We start from the raw sequence: 22,920 nt of genomic DNA on the forward strand, positions 1-22,920 counted from the left end.
GCTGGAGTATTTGGAGGCTTTGAAAAGCCATGCGTGGTTGTACCCTTGGCTTTACCCTATTTTTGCTTATCTTTCTGTTTGCTAGCTACAGTGCTTTCTGTTAGAGTAGTATTAAGATTCATTTTGTGTGAGCTTCACTATTGCACCTTCCCTGACTGGAAATAACATGGTGAAATCTTATTAGACCTACAGGGTGTATGTCTGGGCTTGGGAAAGGACAGTGCAGCTCTTGTGGCCATGCAGCTGCACAAAACCTGCTTGTTTCCTCTTTATCAATGAACAGCACTGAGTGCTTAAGGAAGTCAGCAGTTGTATTTTGCTTGGAATTATATGTGAAGGAGGATCCTCCTCCTTGTCATTTTATTTATCATTAACAGCCATTTTAATTTCTTCCCAGCGGCAATTACACTGATATCACCACATCTAAATCAGAAATGACATTAGTGGTTATATTATGTTGAATGGGCATCACCTAATTTTTAAGTGGCATTCGTACCCCATCATTGTGATTGTATCCCTTTCTAATAAGTAATGTAAGAAAAGATCTACATAATGGGGAAACATACATATTAATATATTCCATGACAAACAAGTTAACTTTACATATTAATCATGGTAAATAGAAGTCACGTTTTACATTTTTTCTCTTCAGTACACTGTTCTCTTGACAGCTTGCTTTCCCTCTGGTTTTATTCTTTCCAACCCTGGTGTACATTCCACTGCCTCTGGTCACCCTGTTAGTCGCAGAAGGAAAAGGCAGGTCACATCTGTCTGGTTAAAATTTAAAAAAAAGAAAAGACAATGTTACTGGAAAACATAATATTACTGCTTTACTCATTGCATTCAGGTCTGCATGAAGGCACTTGGATATGTGCAATAAACATATGTGTGTGATAATGAGATTGTTGGTGGAAAGTCATCTTGAAAAGACAAGGAGCAATTAAGCTTGCTTACTTATACAAGTTAGAATGACAAGATGCCAGTGCCAGCCCCGCTCATCCATATAATAGGGTTCTCTTTCCCTGCTTAGCTGTATTGGGAGAAGCATTTCCTGTCAAACCTCTGCCATGACTCCACCATAAAGCAATCTGCCTTCCTCCCTTTCACACACCATTCATTCTCACACTCGTCTCACTGTCCTGATTTCAACTAAGTGCCTGCTAGCAAGCACCTGTATTAGAATAATTTAAGAATTCAATGCAAAGCCTTCATATAACTGAGTATTTATTTGTAATGCTGTACTCTCTTGTCCAATTTTAATTGAATACTTAAAGATGTCAGTGGGGAGATGTGCAGGTTGCTCACAAATGTTTAATAATGCGATGTGTGGAGTCAACAAATAAAGCACCTTTCTTTTGCTATCTGGAAGATTTAGATAGGATATCTTGGATGCTATTGACAAGGAGAGAAGTGTGGAACAATAGGAACATATGATAGTGTTAGATAACAATAGCTATCCTTATGCATCTTGAATTGAATGATGAAGCCATCAATTAGAGAAATAGCCCTCTGAGTATATATCATTGACAAGATGAATGCCACCAGTACATTGCATTTCTGGATGGAGATCTCAGTGATCTGTAATTCAGAAAGGCAATGAATAGTATATACAGTCAGACTAATTCTATTATTTTGAAAATCAGAATTTTTTTGCCCTCCTCATGTTTCTTTGTTTTTGTTTTTCTCTTTATTTTTAGCTATGAGACTCCTTCAGATACTGAAAGTATTTCAGTATTTTATTAATTACTTAAACAATGCTTTCTCATTTAGTATTAAGATGCCATTCTTCTCCACACTCAGCATATTTAGTGGACGCTTTCAGTGCTTAAAAGAGTACGAGGAGCAGTTCTTTCTAGATGTTGTCTGGTCTCTTAATTCTTACATACAGTTATGGGGATCCATTCACACCCTATGAATTCTGTTAGAGATCCTCTCCATAGTGAGGAGCAGACTTGGCATATGCTCCTTAGGTGGTACAACCTCTGTTTTCAACCTAAATTTTCCCATGTTCTCTTTGGAATATCTGATAGTTCCTATCACCTCTGCCTCTTCCAGGTTTGGGGTTTATTTTGTTTGGTTGGGTTTTTGGTTTTGTTTGTTTGTTTGAGGTTTTTTTGTTTTTTTCTTTGGTGTTAATAATCATAGGTGTTATGTTTATAGCAGAAAAGCAACAGAAAAAAAGCTAGAGAGACAGGAGTGGCATTACAATAAACGAGGAATTCTCAGCTCGCAGTTTCCAGTTAATCGGTTTCATTTCTTTTACTTACATTTGAAAGTGAGTAAATATTCCATGGTCAGGGCCAAAATTTATCCTTGGATCTGTACATAGGTAACCAAATGTACAGCAGCAGTGTTACACAGTGAAAATGGCTCTGTAGGAGAATAAAGAAAGAATATGAGGAAGGACCATAATTAATGCAGTTCTCAACTAGCTATAATATACAATTTAAGAAATGGAAATAAACATTCATGAACACTATTTGTATTATTATTATTTCTGGTTGATTTTTTTTTTTTAACATGGACTTCTTTGTGTTAAATCATCTTTATGATGTAAATGTTTAGGTCCTCTTCATGTTTATTTGCTACTATGTAGAATGTAATTTTATTAAAAAATGGATCCTACCAGGGATGCTAGTGATCGTTGCAGTGAAGAATTTCTAGAGCCTTGGGGGAAAAAAAATAGTCACTGCCTTTCCCAGAAATATTTGAAAGGGCTAATGAAGTTTGGAGGATCTCAAAGGTATTGACAATATATGGCCTGATGAGGGCAAGAAAAAGCTCAAGTCTTTCAAGAAAACAGCAGGTAAAAGAAATTTCTCTAGCTTTCTCCCTTCTAAATCTAATCCAATGAAACCACCTACAGGCCAATAAGCTTCTTGAGTGCACTTTGCCCTGGATATATTATCACCCAAAACATAAATAATGCAATAAAAGAAAATGGTTGGTCTTCTTAATGAGCTACTGTTAAGGCACCCTTCCCTCTTATCTCCTTTCATAGCCTGATGCAAAGAGCAGCATCAGTGGTTGTGAGTGTATTTCGAGTGCTGCTAGGAAAGCACAAATGAGAAAACAGACTTAATTACACTGCTTACTGCATCTAGAGGTCCATGTGGTTTGACCGGCTGTGTTAGGACACCCTGTAATTTGGAGGAATTCTCCACACGCTGGCACCATAAATGTACTGCTATCCAAAGGGTGGTTAATAATCTGAAGTTGGCTGTTAACATTGCTGGAGCTGGTGTCTATAATTTCAACAAGTGACCTGAATGACTCTGCAATGAAAGACTGAAATGTCACCTCCTCCTTCACTTTGTTTGCCTTGAGCAAAGACTGCTCCAGATTGTGTACATCCAACGAGGTCCAAATGATGAAAGGGCGGTGTGTAAGCACAGATTCATGGCTCTGCTAAACCTCCCTGCTCTGGCAGAATAGTAGGGAACATGGGGAGGAGAAAAATAAGACAATCTCCTCCAGAGCAGCTTCTACTGTGGCTGTCTTGTCCCACCTCTGAGCATGTAAAGGTGAGCCTGGCTATAGGGACCTGGCTCTCCCATGCTCTCTAGCTGCCAGCTACAAGTAAATCAGACCTGATGCCCGTGGCTAAAGGCAAAGAAAATGGCTCCCATTATCCAGGTATTTATTTTGCACCTGCTGCTGTGACATCTGTGTAATAACAGTTACGTATGACAAAAGGTAGTCTGACCTGACTTTGAGTATTTCATTGCTTCTTTTCATTATGCTGAGTGAGCAAGCAAGCAGACGACTCATATTCTTCATGGGACGTAGAACTGTAGAATCATTTAGGTTGGAAAAGACCTTTAAGACCATCAAGGTGTCACGGACCATCCAGCTGAGACACATGTGGAGTGGCAAGTGCAAAGACCTTTGCTGTCAGAAATCTTAAACCCTTGCTTCCGTTGTGCCTCATTGGTACAGCTCAGATGCAGTAAAGGAGTAAAATACTATCAGTAAATTTCAGAAAGTTCAGTATTTGCATTTCATTTGGAAACCTATGACATTTTGGCGTATTTTCACTGGAAGGCCAGAGCAAGGCTGATTGAAGATCAGTGTCGGCATTAAAATATACAAGGTATGGAGAGCTGGTGCACTTCAGAGCAAAGTCAGCCTGCCAGGCACAGAACCAGGGCAACCCTGGGACAAAGAATAGAACTGCATGTTAGAGTTGGTCGTGTTTTTTAAATACAGTATTGAAGAAAGAGATTAATTAACTCACAACACTCCGAAATTGTATATTCTTGGAGTGACACTGGTACTTAGTGCAAATATGCTTGTTTTCAGACCTTCGTGCATGTTGCCTGGTGTACAAGTGTAAGAACTGGGGGCTGTTCAACCTTTTGACTTACTGTGTGGCAGACAGGAAAGCAGTGGAATAGTACCTTTTTCTGTATTCCCTCTGGTACAGTATAGCTAGTTTTCAAGGACTAAGAAACTTTTCCATCATTTGGAAAAGTGGGGATGTCAGCTGTACTCTGCCAAAATTATGCTGGGAAGCTTCAACAAAATCTAAGCCTGAATGACCATGTTCATTCCTCACCAGCCATCATGAAGGCACTATTAACATTTTGTTTACTGAAAACATTGAGGTACTGCTGCCATTTATATATGACTGGTAAAGTTCTGACTATTTCTGGAAGCAATCATCTTCCCACCTTGCATTTGTCTCTAACTAGTTGAAAATGTGATATAATGCCAGGAAGGTGGAAGAAAATAGTCTAGAAAGCAAGGACACTGGCATTAATGCTCACTGCAGTATATTTGTGAAGCACTTGTGTTAGATTTAGGACTGTATCTGATTTACATGGGGGGAAAAAGCCTGTTGCTACTTGTTGAACTCATCTGAGGTGAAGAACAAACTCTGGCTTTCCTCCAGTCACCTGAGCACACCACTATCCAAACATTTTTTTGTCCCTGCTAGATACAACCCTTGTCTCTGCAGCATTTTTTATCCACAGCCTGCCACTCACCTTTTAGGATTCTGCTTCATCCCATGTGAACCACTGCTGAACTGTTTTGTACTGCTACAATTTCAACTTTGCGGAAAAGGAGTTATATTTGGCTCTTTACTCTTCACACCATGATGTGTGTTTTGTGACTGCTGAGCATGTCAGCTTTTCACAAACAAAAAAGACAGAAATGAAATAGAAGTTGCCACAATAACTTGTACCACTAACAGAATGAAAGAGACTGCAAATTAAATCACATAGGTGGAAAGAGTCCTTGGTGGGTTGTTTTGGGGTTTTTCCCCCTATGTAGCTAGAAAGGATTTCGTACATTAAAAAAAGAATTATGTCTGTTTCTGTGGTAAAATGAAAACTGGATACATTTGCCATAAATCTAGTCAAATTTTGTTGCAGAGCCTATAGGCAAAACTGTGTGCTTTGTTAGGTTTACATGTTACAGGGCAAGGGTACTTGACCTACCCCCCTGAAAAGACAGAGGAAAGCCTGAAACATTTTCAGCAGCCTTCCCCTCTATGATTATTTCACCCCTCATTTTTTTACTGGGAGTAGAGAGGGAGGCAGACAGAAAGTGGGAGAAGAAAAGGGAAAACTATCTATCAAGTAAGTCAGGCTTGTGACTTATGGGAGCGAGGGGAAGAGCTGTTTTTTTAAAATAGGATGGACAATAATCTGTCCTTCACAGTCCTATTCGTTTAGAGAAGAATAATACCTGAGAACTGGAGCGTTGCCTTTTTAGCAGTTCCTCTGGAGCAAGGCTTGCTTTGCTGCCAGCCGCCATCAGAAATTGCAAAGCTGATGCCATTGCCGCCATAGCTCTTACAACATCATTGACTACGAACATACTGAATCTCCCAAGACTTTGGGAGTTATCTGGAGGCCCTGGGAAATTTCACTACAACTTGAGGTTAGGCAGGTCTGTTAGAACTGCTTTTTCCAGCAGGATGAACATACTCACAGAACTAAGAGCCAGGTTCTCCTCAGAGACCGTTTTTACACTGTTTCAAGAGTGTTATTCTTGTTCCTCATTTACATTCCCTAGAGAGGAAACCGACTCAATATCTCTCTTATTTGTAGGCACTTGTGATAGTAGATTGAGGTTTCCCAGCTCAGGAAGAAGTCAAATGATCCAGTAACTGACTCCGCATCTTGATTACCGAGGATACAATAAAATAATGTATTTTATCCACTTTCATCTGGCTACTCCTGCCACACCCTATGCAGGGAGGAAAGGTACATTAGGCTGCCTGTATGCAGGGGTTATTTTGAAAGTAACACAATTCAAGGAGAACCCCTCATTAGGGCTTCAATGAGGGATTACACATAGGTGTCAAGGGGCAAATAAGCCAGGCATTATTCTTGTTTAATGTTATGAAATGGCTTTAAAAACTCTGGATGCAAATAAAACTTTCTGATAGGCTGCCAGGAACAGTCATGCCAATAATGCCATGCCACTGTGAATAAAGTTGGAGTGTTTTTCTTTGTAGCAATCAGACATGCCACACAATGCATTTCTGTGGAGTTCTCTTTCCTGGGTGGTTGAAATCACTTGGCTGACGGCCTTGTGCCTTCCAGCTCACCTGAGGCATGCTGTAATCAGCCAGAACTGCGCTGCATGTCAAGTCTTACTGCTTCCAGAAAATATACAAATTTCCTTTCCTTCTATTCCCTTTGTGAATGAGTCCCTTAGGGGTATGGTTTTAAGACAGTGCACAAGAAGCCTGTGCACAGATCCTTGTAACGCATAATGAGATTTGTGTGCCTGCCTACTTTCTCTGAAAATGAACCCTAGAACAGCAGAAGTGACTTGGTCTGGCACTGGCTTGGTCCTTTTGACCTCCCTCTTGTGACAGAACAGAAAGACTTCCCCCTCCTTCTCTTAAAGAAAGCCTGAAGGGTAGGTTTTTATGATGTGCTGTCTGGTCTTGAAGTAAAGAGACATTTCTTGAGGTTTTTAGAGACATCAGCCTCAGTTCTGAAGAAAGATAAGGTTGTTCAACACTTCATGGGGTAAACAGGTGCAATGTATCTACATGTCCTATGACAGAAGGCTTGAATGCAGAGTTTTTGCTTCAAAATGACATCAGAAAATACTGTAAGTCCAGGAGAGCTAACTGCTTATGACAAGTAGGAAAGTCTCACCTGCAGAGTAGGTGCCAAGAGCTCATCCTCTTTCTAAGCCTTTATTTGTTATTACAGCAATGTGCAGGATTCAGTAAAGTTTCCCAGTGAAAATTCCTTATGTAGACTCACGTAAGCTTCTCGTACACAGCCCATTTGTAAAGTTTTTTTTGAAGACCTACAAAAAAAAGCCAGAGAGAGAACATGCTATAAACCACCACCAAAACCTCTGGGCTGTTATGGATTGCAGGAAGGTTTCTTGCACTCTGCCAGGATCTGTGCTGAGTGCCTCGGGATCTGAAAACTGCTCTTGTTGTTTTGAAGCAGGCTCTGCTGGAGGCACGGCAACTTACAACTCCTGTTGAACCAGCACTGCCCAAATGCCCCTTATAACCAGCATCAATTGAAGTGATGTCAAAAATCCTCCTGCCCTATAACCTAAGTAAAGAATGTGAGTTTAAGGGGGGATGATACATATTGGAAATTATAACTGAGATCAAGCCATCATGTGCCTAGGCCATGTACATAGAATCCTGTTGTCTCTTGCTGATAATCAGCAGGCTGTACCTCACAGTTTCTAGGGTTTTGCCTTGGGCCTGGTCTAGATGTACTTTTGTACTAGTAAAACACAGCAAGTGCAGTAAGTGTTTACCCCCTCTGATGTTACCATTTCATCTGGTCTAATAGGATCCAGCTTTTATTTATGTGTATATCTGTCCTTGTGAGAGGCAGGAAGAATGCACCAGCCAGGGAGGAAAAAGAAAAAATATTGTATTCTTGAGTATCGACTGAAGGAGTTAATGCAATGGGGCATATGTGAAGGGGTTAAAACACTATACAGGTACAGATCCTGTGGCAATTACAAATGTTATTGAAATAAAAACCAGAAACAGGAAGCCAAGAAACAGGTCCCTAAGGCAGGCATCTGTCTTAAATGATATCATTTGTCAAGTTTCCAGCATTTTGTGGTTGTGAACACAAAAAGAAGTTCTGTGTTACACTAAGGATATTACATACTCATTAGCTGGAATGTTCCTGAAGTACATAATACAGGATTTTCATTTAATAAGAAGCAGCTACTTGCAACTGCGCTGCACATAAAATAAATTCTGGGCATGCTAATTGCCATTCAAGGATGTTCTACCTAATTTTTGACAGGTTTTTCTTCCCCTCCCCCCTTAGAATACACTGTAAAAATTGTAAGCAGAATGTATTAATAAAGTTTTAAAATCTTTTGAGAATATTTTCTTATTTCTGAAGTCTGGATTCCTGCAATGATGAATAATGAAGGCTTTAATGCAGATATTAAAGAAAAAAAAAAGGAAAAAAACCCCCTAGGATTATTGTAGCAAGAAGTGGAGTAGTAAGAAAGCATTACACATACATATACATGCATATCTCTTGGTACAATAAGTCTTCAAGTCATCACCCCCCCTTGAAGAACAAATCTACCTTTAATTAATTGGTATAGTTCCTCTATCTGAACACTATTAGTGCATTAGTTTTAACTAATATATAAGCTTCCCCCTCGTTGCCCTGCCAATGACCTTAAGCTTCACATGGTAGGAAAGCCACTTGCTGTAGAATAGAATAGTAATTTATCCACCATGATTGTTCAGCTCTGGCCCCTCTGTAAAACAGCAACTGACAATTGTGCTGTGTTACGGATGGTACGTTTGTGGTGTGTACAATAGTGTGCAGAGCATCCAACTCACTTCCCTGAACACTGCAAGCAGGGTTTGAAAAGTGACTGTAGAAAGAAGGGATCACTTGCTGAGCGATGTCCCTCCATTTCCAAATCTTTTTTTGTCCCCCTCCAAATAACTCCCCCCATATTTTTTCTCAAAAGAAAGACCAGCACTGTTTTCTCAGCTTAAGTAAGAGCAGTATGTAGTTTTCAATTCATAAAAGTATGTCATCATAATAATAGTGATGAAAAAAAAAGGTTACTTTGCTTTTCTTTTACCTGGGATTTCCCTGCTTTTTTCCACATTTCAGGATTTAGCATATCCTCTCAAAACACAATAAATTTCTATTCTGTAGCTTAAGGGATCCATCAGTTAAAATGTTAGTCTTTCATCTTTATTACCCTGCCATTAAAATGAAAGAAACCGGGACACACTTCAGTTTAGAAGAAGCAATTTAGTTGGTAATGTCCTTACTACTCAAGTCTTTACAAAGAAAGAAAGTGCATTATTGCTTATATTTCACACATTTATCTGCATAAGAAGCAACTAAAGCTTTCAGACACATATGATATTAAATTTAATAATATTCTTTGATTAGATTATTTTATTACAACATTTTTCCATTACCAGTCATTTCCTGTACACATTTACATTCATAAAACCTGCAGGTTTTTCTTTGTTTGTATGTGTTTATATGTATTCATAAAGCAAGGAAAAGATTTTCTGTTTTGCTACAGCTGTTAGATTCAAAAAGAACAGATTAATAACTAGTCACCACGTAGGACTAGGTTTTCTTGTACACTGCACCAGTAACCCTTTGCTATAATGAGGACACAAAGAGGCTCACATCAGGCTGCTCCTCTTCTTCATAACTCAAAAGCGTCACAGTGGCAATAGCCTCTAGTGCTATTTGTCTTTAGTGCAGTTGTGACACTTCGGCATGATCCATAATTTGGCAGCTATTTACCGTGACATTTCCCTTCAGTGCAGCCATAACATTCAGTGAAGCCATTATTTGGTTCCATTTACCATATAAATTGTATTGTCGTGCATGCATGCTAGCAGCTACATTAGGTACCTGAAAATGAGTAAATCTTGTAAAATAGATACTAACAGCCATTCAGCAGAGAAATTTCTTTACTCCTCAGACAGAAGTAGGAATATCTATAATCTCTGCAAACACTACTGCAAACTTTTCCTCGAGAGAGTGTAATTATTTGTATTTACATGACACAGCAGTTATTCGTATCCACTTATTAAATATATACATTACCTGTATGTATACACACAGACACACACACGTACACATACAAACACATGGCAAACTATTGCTTGGTAGAAACCTAACTTAATTCAAAAAGGTATTAGGAGATTCCAGCATAGCAATTAAGTAGGAAGTATATCTGTAAAATGTGCTGAGGGTTGCAGGCCAGGAGAGAGCGAGTGAGTACGCGTGTGTCCGTGTGCGCGTGCGTATGCACACATGTGACAGACTCAGGAAAAAAAGCCAGCTCTTCATCTAGTTCTTTGTTGTTTTTCCATGGAAGCATATGTGTGTAGGGAAGGGAAATTTGGTTATTAGCCTTTGCAAACAATGCCAGATTCCTCTGTGGCAAATTCATTTAGAAAGGTAAAATTAGGATGTAGTGCTAGCAACCACATCTCAATGAGCTGCTATTATTAATAGTATTATTATTTAAATCCCTGCTCTCTACATATAGTATACTTAGTACTTCCAAGGCAAATGTATTATTATTTTTAATCATTTAAGTCCCCACTGTGCACACAGCTTTTAATACACCTTTTTTGCAAGCATATTAAGTGTATTGTTATTAATCCCTTGCTGTGACGCTACAGTATTTCTTTTCCTTGTATATTGAATGTCCTATCATCATTTAAACCTCTCAGTGTGTGCATGCCATATACATTTTCCTAACCATCTAATATTTAAACATTATTTAAATCCATCATAGCTTACTTATTCAAAGTCAGCCCTGCTCTCATAACTGTAAGTTTGTAGAATGTACTTTTAAATAAAGAGAAGTTGGTTTGTTTTTTTCTTTCCTCCCTGCAAACCCAATTTTATCGTGAAACTCATCAGAAAAGCTTTATCTGCGTGTTTCAGAAATACTTTTCACCCCTTCTCTACCAATAATGCTCTCTTTCAGCAATTTAAGGGATAGAAATCATATCTTTAAAACCAAAAATTACTTCTTCATTCAAGATTCATTCATGGAAGAGCAATCACATTTATCCTGAGCTACTCCTTCAGCATAACATAGGCATTTGATGAAAAGGACAAGCCCAATGACCAAAGCCTAACCCAAACACCAAAACGGCTATGAAATTTGTACACTGGCCAAACAAGCTGTGCATGTAGCAAACATAAAACTTTTATTAACCTGTGATCAATATGAAAGTGCTCAACAATAATCCTGAAGCCAAAATTAAAACTAATAACATGTCATATCTGGAATATATGTGTGAAACTTCCAGAGGTTCCTCTTTTCCCTTATTTTGATCAGTGAAAGAGCCTAGGGCAGTTGCATTACGCAATGTTATATATGAAGTAACATATTAAAAAGAAAGTAGAATGTTGTAAGTCCAAACAGAATCCTGTTACAAGAATAATTTTTTGTGACAAAAACATATGGAATTCACTGCTTCAGAAACATTAAATCTATTGAACTGACAGTGATCAACACATCCGAAAATTGGGCAACTTGGATGGATTTTGGCATTTTACTGCAGAAATTTAATTTGAAAAATTGTTACCCATGCTACTCTTCTGCACGCATCACAGAAGTAACCAATTTTATTCTTTTTATTTTGCCATAGTATATTCCAAAATACATTTTTTAAAGATGCATTTATTGACCAAGCACATTGCCTTGTCTCTGAACAAGAAAAGACACCATGTGCCTAGAAATAAAATAGTGAGAACTTTGCATGCTCTTATCTTGTATAATACTTGAGTGTTTGCATCTTTCTAGTATCCAGTTGGAAGGCCAATAAACAAACACAACACAATATCTACAGTATTAGGGATGAAAGAGGAAGTATGTTTCCAAAAGCAGATCTTGGTGAAAACAAAAATTGTAGTGGTTTCATGTTTACCTTGTGTAAAAGAGAAATGGTAACAAAGACTCAAGCCATTCTGCCCTTCCCCAAAATCTACCAAGTGAGACTAAATCTAGTAGTCAGGTATGACCCCAAAAAGGGACAGCTGTCCATTGTGCACAACTCCTTATGATGAATTACATCATAATAAAAAACTACAGTAAAAATGTGCTAAATCAAAATTAGAAATACTTTTTCTACTGCCTGTACTGCTGAATAAAATACATGTTTTCATATGTTACTTTTAAAAATGTGTGTACAGTCAGGCCTGAATAATGCTCTAAAATTAAGTTTACCCGGGTTTTTTTCCTTCAAGCCCTAGACATTATCAGTCTATCATTATGGTTATTACGAGGTGTATGATCTTAGGAAATTTTCATCTCCCCAACTGCATACAAACGAATATAATTTCAAAAGATGTGGTAAAATTGGCCTTTAAGATTTTAAACATTTGCAATGGAAAAAAGATGTGGAGCAAGCAGTTTCAGTATTTTATTGTTCTGGAAAATATTATGCTTCAAGCTGGAATTTCCACTGCACATATCATTAATAATATCTATTAAGTGAGGAAAAATTTTCAAAACTTTACAAAACCTTTTAACTTCACCCACTAGATAATCTATGCCTGAGCATCGGTACCTGTACCAGGTGCTGTGACTGTAGATTTAATATGGTCTTGCTGTTTGTAAAAGGGCTTCTGCAGAAGCAATATTTGGTAAAAGTAGAAGTAGTAGCCTGGTTATGGGAAGTCACTTAAAAAATGAGCAGTCAAAGAACTCTACAGAATGGAGAATACCTACAAAAGAGCTAGTCAGCAAGAAACACATAAATATGAATAAATGCTAGGAACAGTTAAATAGCTTTTAAAACTTTATTTAATCTTCAAAAATATACAGGACCTGAACACACACGAACATGGCTCAAAATCTTGTTCCAACAACTTTTCAATACTGACTAAATGAGAGACTGGACAGTACACAGCAGCAGTAGAAAATTAACAGGCAAGAAAATGAGACTATGTTGCAACTTGTAGTTAAAGATTTGAAAGAAAATTGCACAGTTGTTTATAGTTATGAAAGACATGATTTAAAAAAAAAAATCAAGTTGCTTAACATCACTGACATGTCAGCATTGGAGGATAAATTTCCCTGTATAACCAGTCGAGGAATATTACTATGATCCATGATGCAACTGAGTTATGATTATCATGTTTGTGACAAAAAATCAAGAGCATTTTTTTCCCCAGAAACTTCAAGAGATTAACAGAGCAACCCAAAGATACAACTCTTTATTTAGTCTTGTTCTAACAATTTTATTTTTAAATCAGGGAATCAAAATTGCCAGAAGATTTTTTTTCTGAGCTGAACTATGTATGAAGTCTTATCAAATCAGGCTGACAGACTAAATCTGCCTCTGCATCAAGACTTATTCTGTCAAGAACAATGTTCTTGTCTCACGCTAACCTAAGTGACAGAATCAAACACGGGCCCATTAAGTCCGTGCTACAGCCACTGATTTAAACACTTATAAGAAAAAAACTCAAAAAAACCCAAACCCACCCTTTTTTATTAACACCTTAGTGCTGTTTTTTAATATAATATCCACTACTAAGCTTAAAAAAAGAAATTGTTTCTAGTAAATCTGGGGCATGAAGTGCCCATTTTCTCTCTTCTGATTTATATCATTGTTCTGTTTTTACAGCTTACTGTTGACAGAGTGAGGTAATTCAACTACAATTTTTCCAATGTTTTTTCCCATGTACATGTAATCTACAGCACGGAATACAGACTCCAAGCCAGTGAACTTGCCCTCTGGAGACATGTCTCCAAAGTCCACCTCACAAACCAGGTCTCCTCTTTCATACATCTCGAGCAAATGCTTCAGAGCCATTTTGTATTCAGAAAGGTAATGGTTCAAGAAGAAACCCCGGACGCTGGCAGACTTCTTCAACAGTTTTGCTGGCAATAGCTCTGCTTTAATGGGCTGGAGGCCAGTGGGGTTTTGGTAGCCAGTGATAAACCCAATAACTATCAGGCGCCCTTTGATAGCCAAGGAATTGAGAGCCAAGTCAAACATCTTTCCCCCAACGGATTCATACACCACATCCACACCTTCGGGGTAGTCCTTCCTAAGCACAGATTCGACATTTTCAGTTTTATAGTTGATCGTACGGTCACAGCCAATGGATTTCAGAAAACCACCCTTTTCATCACTGGAGCAGGTTCCAATTACATGGCATTTTGCCTTCTTTGCAAGCTGCACAGCGAACTGGCCCGTTCCTCCAGCTGCTGCTGTCACCAGAACCTTCTTGCCTTCAGACAGGTTTCCCAGCTCTTTCAAACTGAGGTATGCAGTAGCGCCACTTACCATTAAAGTAAGAAACTCGGGTTTCACTGAGGGTAGAGGAACTGCATGTCTGGCAGGCACAACTGTGTATTCAGCAAAGGAACCTGCTTTCACGTAGGCCACAGCTTGACCCACTGTATAATCTGCACTAGCACTGAGTCCTAAAGCTACCACATCACCAACACCTTCAAAACCTATATCAAATGGGGGTTTAACTGATGCATCATATCGACCAGCTGAGTAGTTTATGTCAGATGCATTAATGCCGACAAATCTAGAAGAAAACAAAAATGTATTAACGAGAGTTACTCCTTCCCGAGTTCAACCTTCAATTTAAATTTCTGGGATAAATACCAGATTTTTTCTGATTACTGGTATATTTGAACAATGAGTACACTCCAGAGACTACTTTTATCAGACTTGTATAGTTTACATTCTGTTACTCTAGAATTACAGACAAATTTTCTAAACAAAAAAGTCCCAAAACAGAAACGTAAAACAAAACAAAAAAAATCCCTTATATTTTCCTTAGGTCCATTTGACCAAGCTAAGCAAGCTAAAAATAATTCTGTAAAAGATTAAAGGATGAAAATTAATTGACCACTTTATACAAGATGTGAAAGCACTGAAGAATAAAACATGCAGAGCGGTAAATATGTGGATTCTGGCAACAAATTTACATTTTTGAATATAATAATACTGTTAATGACTAATGATCATATTAACTATCGATGTCATTTGCAAGGTCACGTTACTGTAGGCAAGTACTTTTTAATTGATGGAGTCACTACAGCAAATTTGCCTTCTGATGTAGCTAATGTCAACGTTAAAATATTTTTCTTTATATAAATTACTTGCAAGACATCAAAACAACCTTGCACAGAAGGAGTAAAATTTTAAAACGGAATATCAAGTCCTACTGACCTCTAACAGGTGAAAATGGATGGCATTTTTTTTTTTTAATAGAAAGATAGTGACATTCTCACAACTTGATTAAGCACTAAGAGATAATGATAAAAACAAAGTTATGATCTAGCTTAAATGCAAAGAATCTTGAAGTTTGGAGTTTTTTAAGTAACAATATCTTTACACAGGCAAGGGAAGGTGGGGGAAGGTTCTGTTAACTGGAAAATGTAAAAAAGAAACACACGTAACAACAACGCCAGGACTATTACTACATGTGGATGTGACAACTCGAAAGGTGTACTTGACACCATGTAAAAGCTGCAGAAGTAGGCAAACAGTGCACTTTTAATTGTTGCAGTTAGCAACAAGCTCAGATCGTACGTGTATGTAGTTTTAAATTGCTTGCACACAGAGCGAGAAGAACTAAAACCGCTTTGCTCCTTTTGATTTCCTTCATTCTTTACAGCGTGGGGAGCTTCAAACTTTCACCAACGTTATGTGTAAAAAGACACGTACGCGTAAACATATCCACGCAATAAAATAGGTGAAAGCGACTGTTGCTCTTGGTAATCCTGCCTTCAATTCACTCGCAACAAAAAATGCCTACGTCTTGTTCGTAGATACAAAAAACCTTCTATTATCCTGCTTTGAGGCGACTTCCATACAGGACTGCTAAAACATGTATAAAAATTGGTAACGGAGTTGCAGCTTCCCAGGCAAACCGTGTCCCTCGGGCGCCTGGCAGAAGGGCTTGGAGCACCGAGGCGAGACGTGTCGGCGTTGCCCCGGCCTCCTCCCGCCCATACACCCCAGTTTCTGCGGAGGGTGAGGGGCCGGTGGGGAGTTGTGCTCGCCCCCTCTCCGGCCTCATCGCTTCGCCCAGCCGGGGCTCTCGGTAGCTGCGAGGCCACCCCCGGGGCGCTCACTGCCCCCGGCCCCGACCCGCCGGGCAGGTCCTGGCTCCCCGCTGGACTCAGCCTCCTTCCTCACGCTCCCGGCGCGCGTCCGCCTTGGAAGGGTGCGGAGCAGCCGTGCCCTCGGCTGGGGCAGGGCACCCCCGAGAAGGGCAGGCAGCGCAGCACTAGGAGTAACAAGCCCCCGTCTCTCCAGGAGCTTCCTCTTCCCGGCGCTGCGCGGCAGCGAGGACAGCATAAAGACAGGTAGAACAACCCTCTGAGGACAAAAACTTTGAGTGCGGGGAAGGGGCGAGTCGTGCGGGGGGCCAGGCGCCTGCCGAGCAGGGCTGGAGCACACGCACCGCTGCTTTTGTTCTGCAGCCGGGGAGGATGCGAACCCGTCCCCGCCCGGGCCGCACCGCAACTTGTGCGTGCGGCTGCAGGGGCCGCGGCGCCCAACTTGGTGCTGCCCGGCCGCGCCGGGCAAGGGATGCGGAGCTTTCCGCGGGGGTGGGCAGGGGATGCGGGGCGCCCGGGGAAGGGGGCGGCCGTGCCCGCCGCTGCCCGCTCTGGCAGGAGGCTGGGGCAGACAAAGCCGTGTGCGCTGCCCCGCTGCGCGGGGGGCTCGTCCCCGTCGCCCGCCCAGCCCCCTGCACACACACACAGACACACGCACACACAGAGACACGCGTGCACACGCACCCGCGCCCTCCCCGTCTCTGCGGGGCGGCTGGGCCACGGGAAATGATCCTCCCTGGGCTCCTGGGTTCATCATTATTAATCAACACAGCCTGCCGTCCAGCCCTCCCTCCCCCCATCTAATTTTTTTAACCTCCTTTTTATTGTGTGCAAACCCAAAACTCCTGTTCGCATTGTATGGGCTGCTTGTTTTTTCCCCGCCTTTTTTTTTTTCAAGATTGTTTAGTCTCTTAGATTCCTTGCACATTAAAACGATCGTATGCAAGGTCTGGCTTAAAACATAGTGTCTAATCTGCCTTGTCATTCCAGCTGACAGAAGTGAGGTGGGTAGGATGTGCCTGCAGTTTCTTAGATTACTTTGCTTTTAAAAGTAGCAAAAAGCACGAATTATAACTTGAAAATCAGTCTACTAACTTCTGAGACTGAGGAAAGGAGAAAGCGCAGAAGTAATGACTACTTGGGATGCTAGTGGGTTTTAAGACCTTTTATATTGCCTTGATTTACTTTCTACCTTTAAATCTATTCTTCTGAAGTTTCTAATTGAGGTTTGCTTCTCACATCTCAAGATGCAAACCTGAAGGGGGGGTGAAAAAAGCTTGAGATTGGTTTTTTAAAAAATTATTACACACATTGAGTCACCCGTTTTATTTATACTCAACAGTGTTGAACCCCCTCGTACTGTTTATTACAGAAAACAGGAGGACACTGCCGAGGGGAAGAAATGCTGCTTTTAGTACCACAACAAAGCACGAGACACTGAAAACCAGCACCACAGCCTTAAGCACAGACAAAACAAAGTCATCCAAACCAGTACTATGCAAGAAAAACATTATTTAAACCAAACACTCAGCAGGAATAGTCCTCCACTTTTCGCACTGTGATCCATTAGTCCCCTGGTTCAAAAAAACTTTCCCAACCCCATTTACTCCCTTTCCTATAAACTTTGTTTCCATCTTCCAGGCAGACAGTAAATCCTTACAGTTATTTTGGAAATATGTCACTTCCTCAGGAAAATCTCGAAAATCCCCCAACAACTTTAAGAAGGACCAAATCTTCACAGCCTTTGGGTCCTTCTGCAATAAAACAGAGAGCCCTTGCTTCCACACCTGCCCTCGCCCCGCTTCCTCCCCAAAACCAGGACAAACGGACATAAGAAACTTAAATGGCTTCATTAACGATCTTTTTACCACCTTTTCCCCTCCTCTTCCTCTCCTACATAGAATCTAAGTAAAAAAAAAATTGCCTTAACTGATTTCTAGTTTTGAAGGATTTTTGTATAAAAGATGGATTATTTTTTTTCTGTATAAAAAAGAAGTAAGGGTTGCTGGCATAGCTCTCTAACAGATAAGAAAGTTCCCCCTAACTGCCTCTTATTTTAAAATATCTATCTATACACAGATTTTAATTTCCCATTCCCATAAATCCCAAACCAGAATTTAATTGTGGTGAATGAGGATTGTTTTGCATGAAAAGCTCAAAGCAATTAATACTATTCATGGGTGTGACTGGGACTAAAATGAATAAATACAAAAAATGCCCTCCTGGAACTCAAAGTCCTTTATTGTTTTGTTTTTAATTGTATGCTTCTACCTATTAGAAAATCTATAGTTGTGTTTAGGGCTTGGTTTTTTTTGTTTGTTTCTTTTTTTTTAAACTAACTAGAGTCAGGGACTCATCCTTCTAGGATGAGATAATGCTTCCCCAGAATGACAAGAGAGGGGGAAACATTCAGAACTCGCTTCCTGCTGCAGCTTCCATAAATGTCTTACAGTAATGTGATCCTGTGTCTTCTGTGATATTCTCCAGAAAATAACAGTAAATAGAGAAGAAATTACACAAATAATACAAAATATAAGAACTCTAAACCTAGACTTCATTGTTCACCTCTCCCTCCCCTCTATCCTCACATCCTCACTCATACATGTGTGCCACTACGAGAACATGTGTGTAACAGGCTGATGTGTTAAAACCCAGTAATTGCCAGCCTGAATCTGTGGACCAGCTCCAGCCTTTAGTCTGGTATAAGCCCTTTTACCTTGAGGTGTGCACATCCCACAAGCACCCAGGGAGCCCACCCAACAAAGGGAGGGAGGACAAGGAGAAGGGAAGAGTTACAGTGGAAACTATATATAAAAAAAAATAATTTTTTTTTAAATTTACAGGAGGGCGGGGGAGGGATGAGAAAGACTCTAAGTGCATATGTTGAGGGGAGGGGATTTGAGAAACAGGGATGTCACTCTGCCTTGCATTACCCGAAACTTGCTACTTGTATCTCAAGTCTTTCGACCTCTTCCACAAAAAGGAATTTAACTCCAGCTGGATGGCCGTTTCATGCCATTACTGTTCCACGGTCATTAGTGGATGCAGCAACACAGTGTTTTAGACTTTGAGGTTTGGAGGGAATTTTAGTCTCAGAAATCCTAGTGGGAGATGTCAGCATTGGATTGAAGTGCCACAGCAGCTTTCTTTTGAGCTCCTGGAGGAGTCTCTGCTCTTCCTTCTTCTTGCCCCCTCTTTATGTGTATTTATATGTTACATATGGACACATAAATGTATGTTACACATACACACGGTGTCACATGCTGCCTAAATGTAACTTGCAGCATTGTTCTCAAGGCAACTGAGTGCTTCTCTAAGCTCCCACGGAGAGCATGGCAAACTATGTGTTACTACGATTTCCTTGCTTGACAAGAACCTTAGAGTGCTATTCTCTCCAGTGCCAGCCACGCAGTCTGCTCCAAAGTTCCCAGAGTTTCAGCTTCCCCTCGTGAGCAGAGAAACCTCACGACCTTAAACCGCTTAGTTTTAGTGCAAGGTACCACGGCGTCTAGGAAGGAGCCAGCGAGAACGAGCAGGTTTTTTATGGAGCCAGCTGCGGGAAGGCACGTTTTGTCCTCAGGAGTCTTCATTTCACGGCGAGCTGGCCACCGTGCCGGGCGTGGGATTTACGGCGCGTTATGCTAAGCAAAACTGTCACCTCCTCACCCTTTCCCCTACCCAGCTCCACTCCGAAAGCCGCCAACAACCGCGGGCTCTCGTCCCCGCCGAGGGAGGCCGAGGGCCGCCCTGCCCCCTCCCGCCGCCCGCCTTTGGCGCGCAGGGACGGGGGTGGCGCCGGGCCCGGCCCTCGGCCTCCCCGGTGAGTCACAGCGGGATGGGTGGATAGAGGGATGGGGCGGGGGCAGAGAGGGAGAGCGGCGTGCGGGGCAGCGCCGAGGCAAGAGCGGCTGGTGCGGTCCCGCACACCCGGCGGTGCCGGGGCACTGCGCGTCAGCGTCCCCGCTGGGACCGTGCGGGTGGGATGGGAACACGCTCGCGCCCCGGGCACTGTGTTCGTGTAACGAGCCCGGGCAGAGGCCTGGGAGGGGCTCTGCGAGAGCTTCCCGGCGTCTCCCTCCCTCCTCGGCGCTCACCGAACATAGAACTTGCCTCTTCTCCCGCCGCCCCACCCCCTGGCAAAGGGGCCCTGGGGTGTTTCTCTTCCTTCGGGCAGGCGCACGCCGGGAGCAGCGCACACAGACAGACAGACAGACACACCCCTCCGCCACGGAAAGAGGAGGAGGAAGTGTCACCCTCACACACGTGGATAGGGCGACCGGGCTGTAGCACCAGCCGTTCAAAACAACAACAACAACAATAATAAAATTAAATTAACAGTCGCCAGATGGCGGCTGGTACAACTTTGGAGCCGGTCTCCGAAGTGAGGGACCCTGTGGGAAGGAGGAGGCCACAAGGTGCCAGAAGTCGGCGGGGGCCGCCGCGGGGCCGGGGCGCGAAGGGGGAGGGCGGGGGGAGGGGGCTCACCTGTTCCTGACAAGAAGGTCTCCGTCTCCCGGGAGTGGCACGGGCGCGTCCTGCTGCAGAGTGACCGCTTCCCTGAAGTTTTGGCTCAGCTTAGTCACCACCAGCTTCTTCATGGAGCTGGGGATGGACGAGCCCTGGAAATCCAGAAAGTGACGGGAGTAGGACATGTCCAGGATGGGCCGCGACCAGCTGCCACCGACGTAGGACCAGGCGGGACCGGGCTGCCACCGCCACCACCACCGCGCTGCCCGGGAGCTCAGCAAAGCGCCGCTTTTCGCGCTAAAACTCATGCCCTGCCTCGGCTCTCCTCTCCCGCCCCGCTCGGGAGAGCTCTGGCTCGGGATCCTCCAGGCAGCTCGCACGACCCGCCGGCAGGAGAAACTCCCCGCTCGCAGCTATGTGTGTACGTAAACAGAGCCCCCGCGCCGCAGGCTGTCCCACCCCGCCCAGCCGGCCCCTCCGCAGCACGGAGACGCCGCCGGAGGAGCAGCAGAGGCGGCGAGATGGTCCCCCCGCAGCAGCCGCTCTTCTTCTGCCGCCGCTTGCGCTGCCGAGGAGCGAGGCCGGCCCGCTCCCGCGGCCGTCCGTCCCGTCCCGCCGGCGCTGCGCCTGCCCCTGCCTGCGCCTGCCCTTGCCTGCTCTGCCTGCCGGGAGGCAGGTGTGCGGCGGGCCGAGTTGCCTCCTAAAGGTGGTGGTGGCAGCTTTTAGTTTGCACCCTGCCTCTGACTAATGGGTTTAAAAATCGGAGGGGGGAGGGGGGAAGACAGACGGACAGAGAGAAACGCCTCGGATTACCCCCCGCGCCCCATTCTTTAGTTTACAAAAAGAGATTTTCTTCCTGCAAAAAAAAAAAAAAAAAAAAAAAAAGGAAGAAAAAAGGAAAAAAAAAAAAGAAAGAAAAAAGAGTGGGAAGAAAGCACGGTAAATTATGGGCCGGGGAAGGTTAGAGAAGTGCGGAGAAGTTGCAGCTAATCTCCTAATGTTGTTATTAGCCGCCGCCGAGGAGCCGCTGCCCGCGGGCGGACGCTCCGCCCCTTCCGTGCGAAACGTTTCACTTCCTCGCAAGGTGCTACGAATCAACCCCGAGACGGCGGCGGCGGCTCCGCGCCGGCCGCGGGAGGGGATTTAAACGGGAGAAGATGTTCCCGCTGCCACCGCCGCTGTCCTGCCGGCGGGGGAAGGGTAACAGGCTACTCTGTCACTTTGTTGGGGTCGCAGGGGTTTTCCCCCGCTCCCTGCTACTGCTAGAAAATATTTTTGGGGTTTTTTTTCCCTCCTTTTCTTTCTCTTTAAATATATATATATATAGTTATATGTATATGTATAAAATCACCTCTCGCTCTAGACTACGTTTGGGTGAGGGAACCTACGCAGGGAATCAACTGGGTCAAGGGACCGAAGTCAATGTGATGGAGCCGCCAATCCCAACTTGGTAGAACTAAAGTAATGTAATAGAGATGTTGCACCAATGTCGCGTGTAGTTCCCAGAATTAACTCCCTCCTACCAGTATAAAGTGCTCAATGCTTAATTGTGCGGTGTTAAGAAGAAAAAAAAAAAAAATCCCCTTCTGCCCCAAAAAGAACAAAACTGCAGTTCCAAGTGTTTTCTTTTAGGAATCAGCTGAGTAGTTTTTATTTGCTTTCTTGACTTAAAAAAAGGAAAGGGAAGAACCCTTCTGTTCTCGCAGCTAACGTTATATAAATCCCCAGACACATACTGTGCAAAATGTATTAGCAGCATGTTTAATATGCTGCAGTTCTCGCTCTGCAATCTGTTGGTATTTTAAAGTAAGAATGAACTGTAATCTCCCACAAATCATTTTTAATTCAATGCCGGGTATACGTGTGCCACGGCGAGGTATCATCTCCTGCCTGCCTCTTTTTTTTAAGTTTGCTGGAACAAGACCTCTGCTGAAGTTAAATCAGCACATGCGTCTTGCACAGCACTTTAGCAAGTGGATTATAATAACAACCCCCTCAACGCGTGTCTCACATGAGGAATCTTTTATGCTGTGCTGTATTAAGACTTCTTTTTTTTTTTTGTCATATTGTTTAGCTCTGGGAAAGGGAAAAAAATGAAAACAAAGCAATTAAAAAGATTGACAGGTATGGGTTTGTGTGAGACCTATTTGTAATTGTCAGGGTGACGTGGGCAAGAGGAGGAGGAGTAACAAACTGAAGCAGGAAAAGCAGCTCGATGTGTCTGTCTATCAGTTGAGACTGTCTGAGAGCCCTGGGATCCGAATGTGTGTTATATTTCAGTGAAAAGAGAAGAGAGGGAGAGTGGATCTCTTTCTCTCCCAGGAGTTTAAGGCGGGGGGGGGACAGTTCACGTTAATCTGTCCCACTCAGTGAATG

General features: G+C 42.5%; 2 protein-coding genes across 4 annotated transcripts in view; one reads left to right on the top strand and one right to left on the bottom strand.

The window, feature by feature from the left end:
• Positions 1-326: 326 nt before the first annotated feature.
• PTGR3 (prostaglandin reductase 3) lies at positions 327-21,397 on the bottom strand. Of its 3 annotated transcripts, XR_010431288.1 has the most exons (5): positions 20,563-20,656; positions 7,125-7,281; positions 3,707-4,155; positions 2,268-2,372; positions 327-771 (listed from the first exon to the last, which is right to left on the bottom strand). XR_010431288.1 is itself a non-coding variant. In XM_064658206.1 (2 exons), exons 1-2 carry the CDS (start codon positions 20,850-20,852, stop codon positions 13,607-13,609), a joined length of 1,215 nt encoding a protein of 404 aa, XP_064514276.1. In that variant the 5' UTR covers positions 20,853-21,397; the 3' UTR covers positions 12,769-13,606. The 3 variants fall into 3 exon arrangements, 1 of the variants encoding a protein (XP_064514276.1); XR_010431289.1 differs by lacking the exon at positions 3,707-4,155; XM_064658206.1 differs by lacking the exons at positions 327-771; positions 2,268-2,372; positions 3,707-4,155; positions 7,125-7,281 and adding an exon at positions 12,769-14,531 and having other exon boundaries at positions 20,563-21,397.
• A 316-nt stretch (positions 21,398-21,713) lies between these two features.
• The window catches only part of TSHZ1 (teashirt zinc finger homeobox 1), a 57,798-nt gene continuing 56,591 nt past the window's right edge, over positions 21,714-22,920 (top strand). Inside the window, exon 1 of the mRNA XM_064658190.1 lies at positions 21,714-22,920. This exon is cut by the window's right edge and continues 1,486 nt beyond it. The gene's annotated coding sequence lies outside the window, so the exon portion shown is untranslated.

The sequence above is a fragment of the Pseudopipra pipra genome, chromosome 1 (genome assembly GCF_036250125.1).
Source record: "Pseudopipra pipra isolate bDixPip1 chromosome 1, bDixPip1.hap1, whole genome shotgun sequence".
NCBI lineage: Eukaryota > Metazoa > Chordata > Aves > Passeriformes > Pipridae > Pseudopipra > Pseudopipra pipra.

Bases quoted from the DNA above. Each gene is read 5' to 3' on its own strand.
- PTGR3 (XM_064658206.1), bottom strand. From the start codon at position 20,852: ATGAGTTTTAGCGCGAAAAGCGGCGCTTTGCTGAGCTCCCGGGCAGCG. The intron at 14,532-20,562 runs GTGAGCCCCCTC...GTTTTCTTCTAG, and splicing joins GACCTTCTTGTCAGGAACAG to ATTTGTCGGCATTAATGCAT.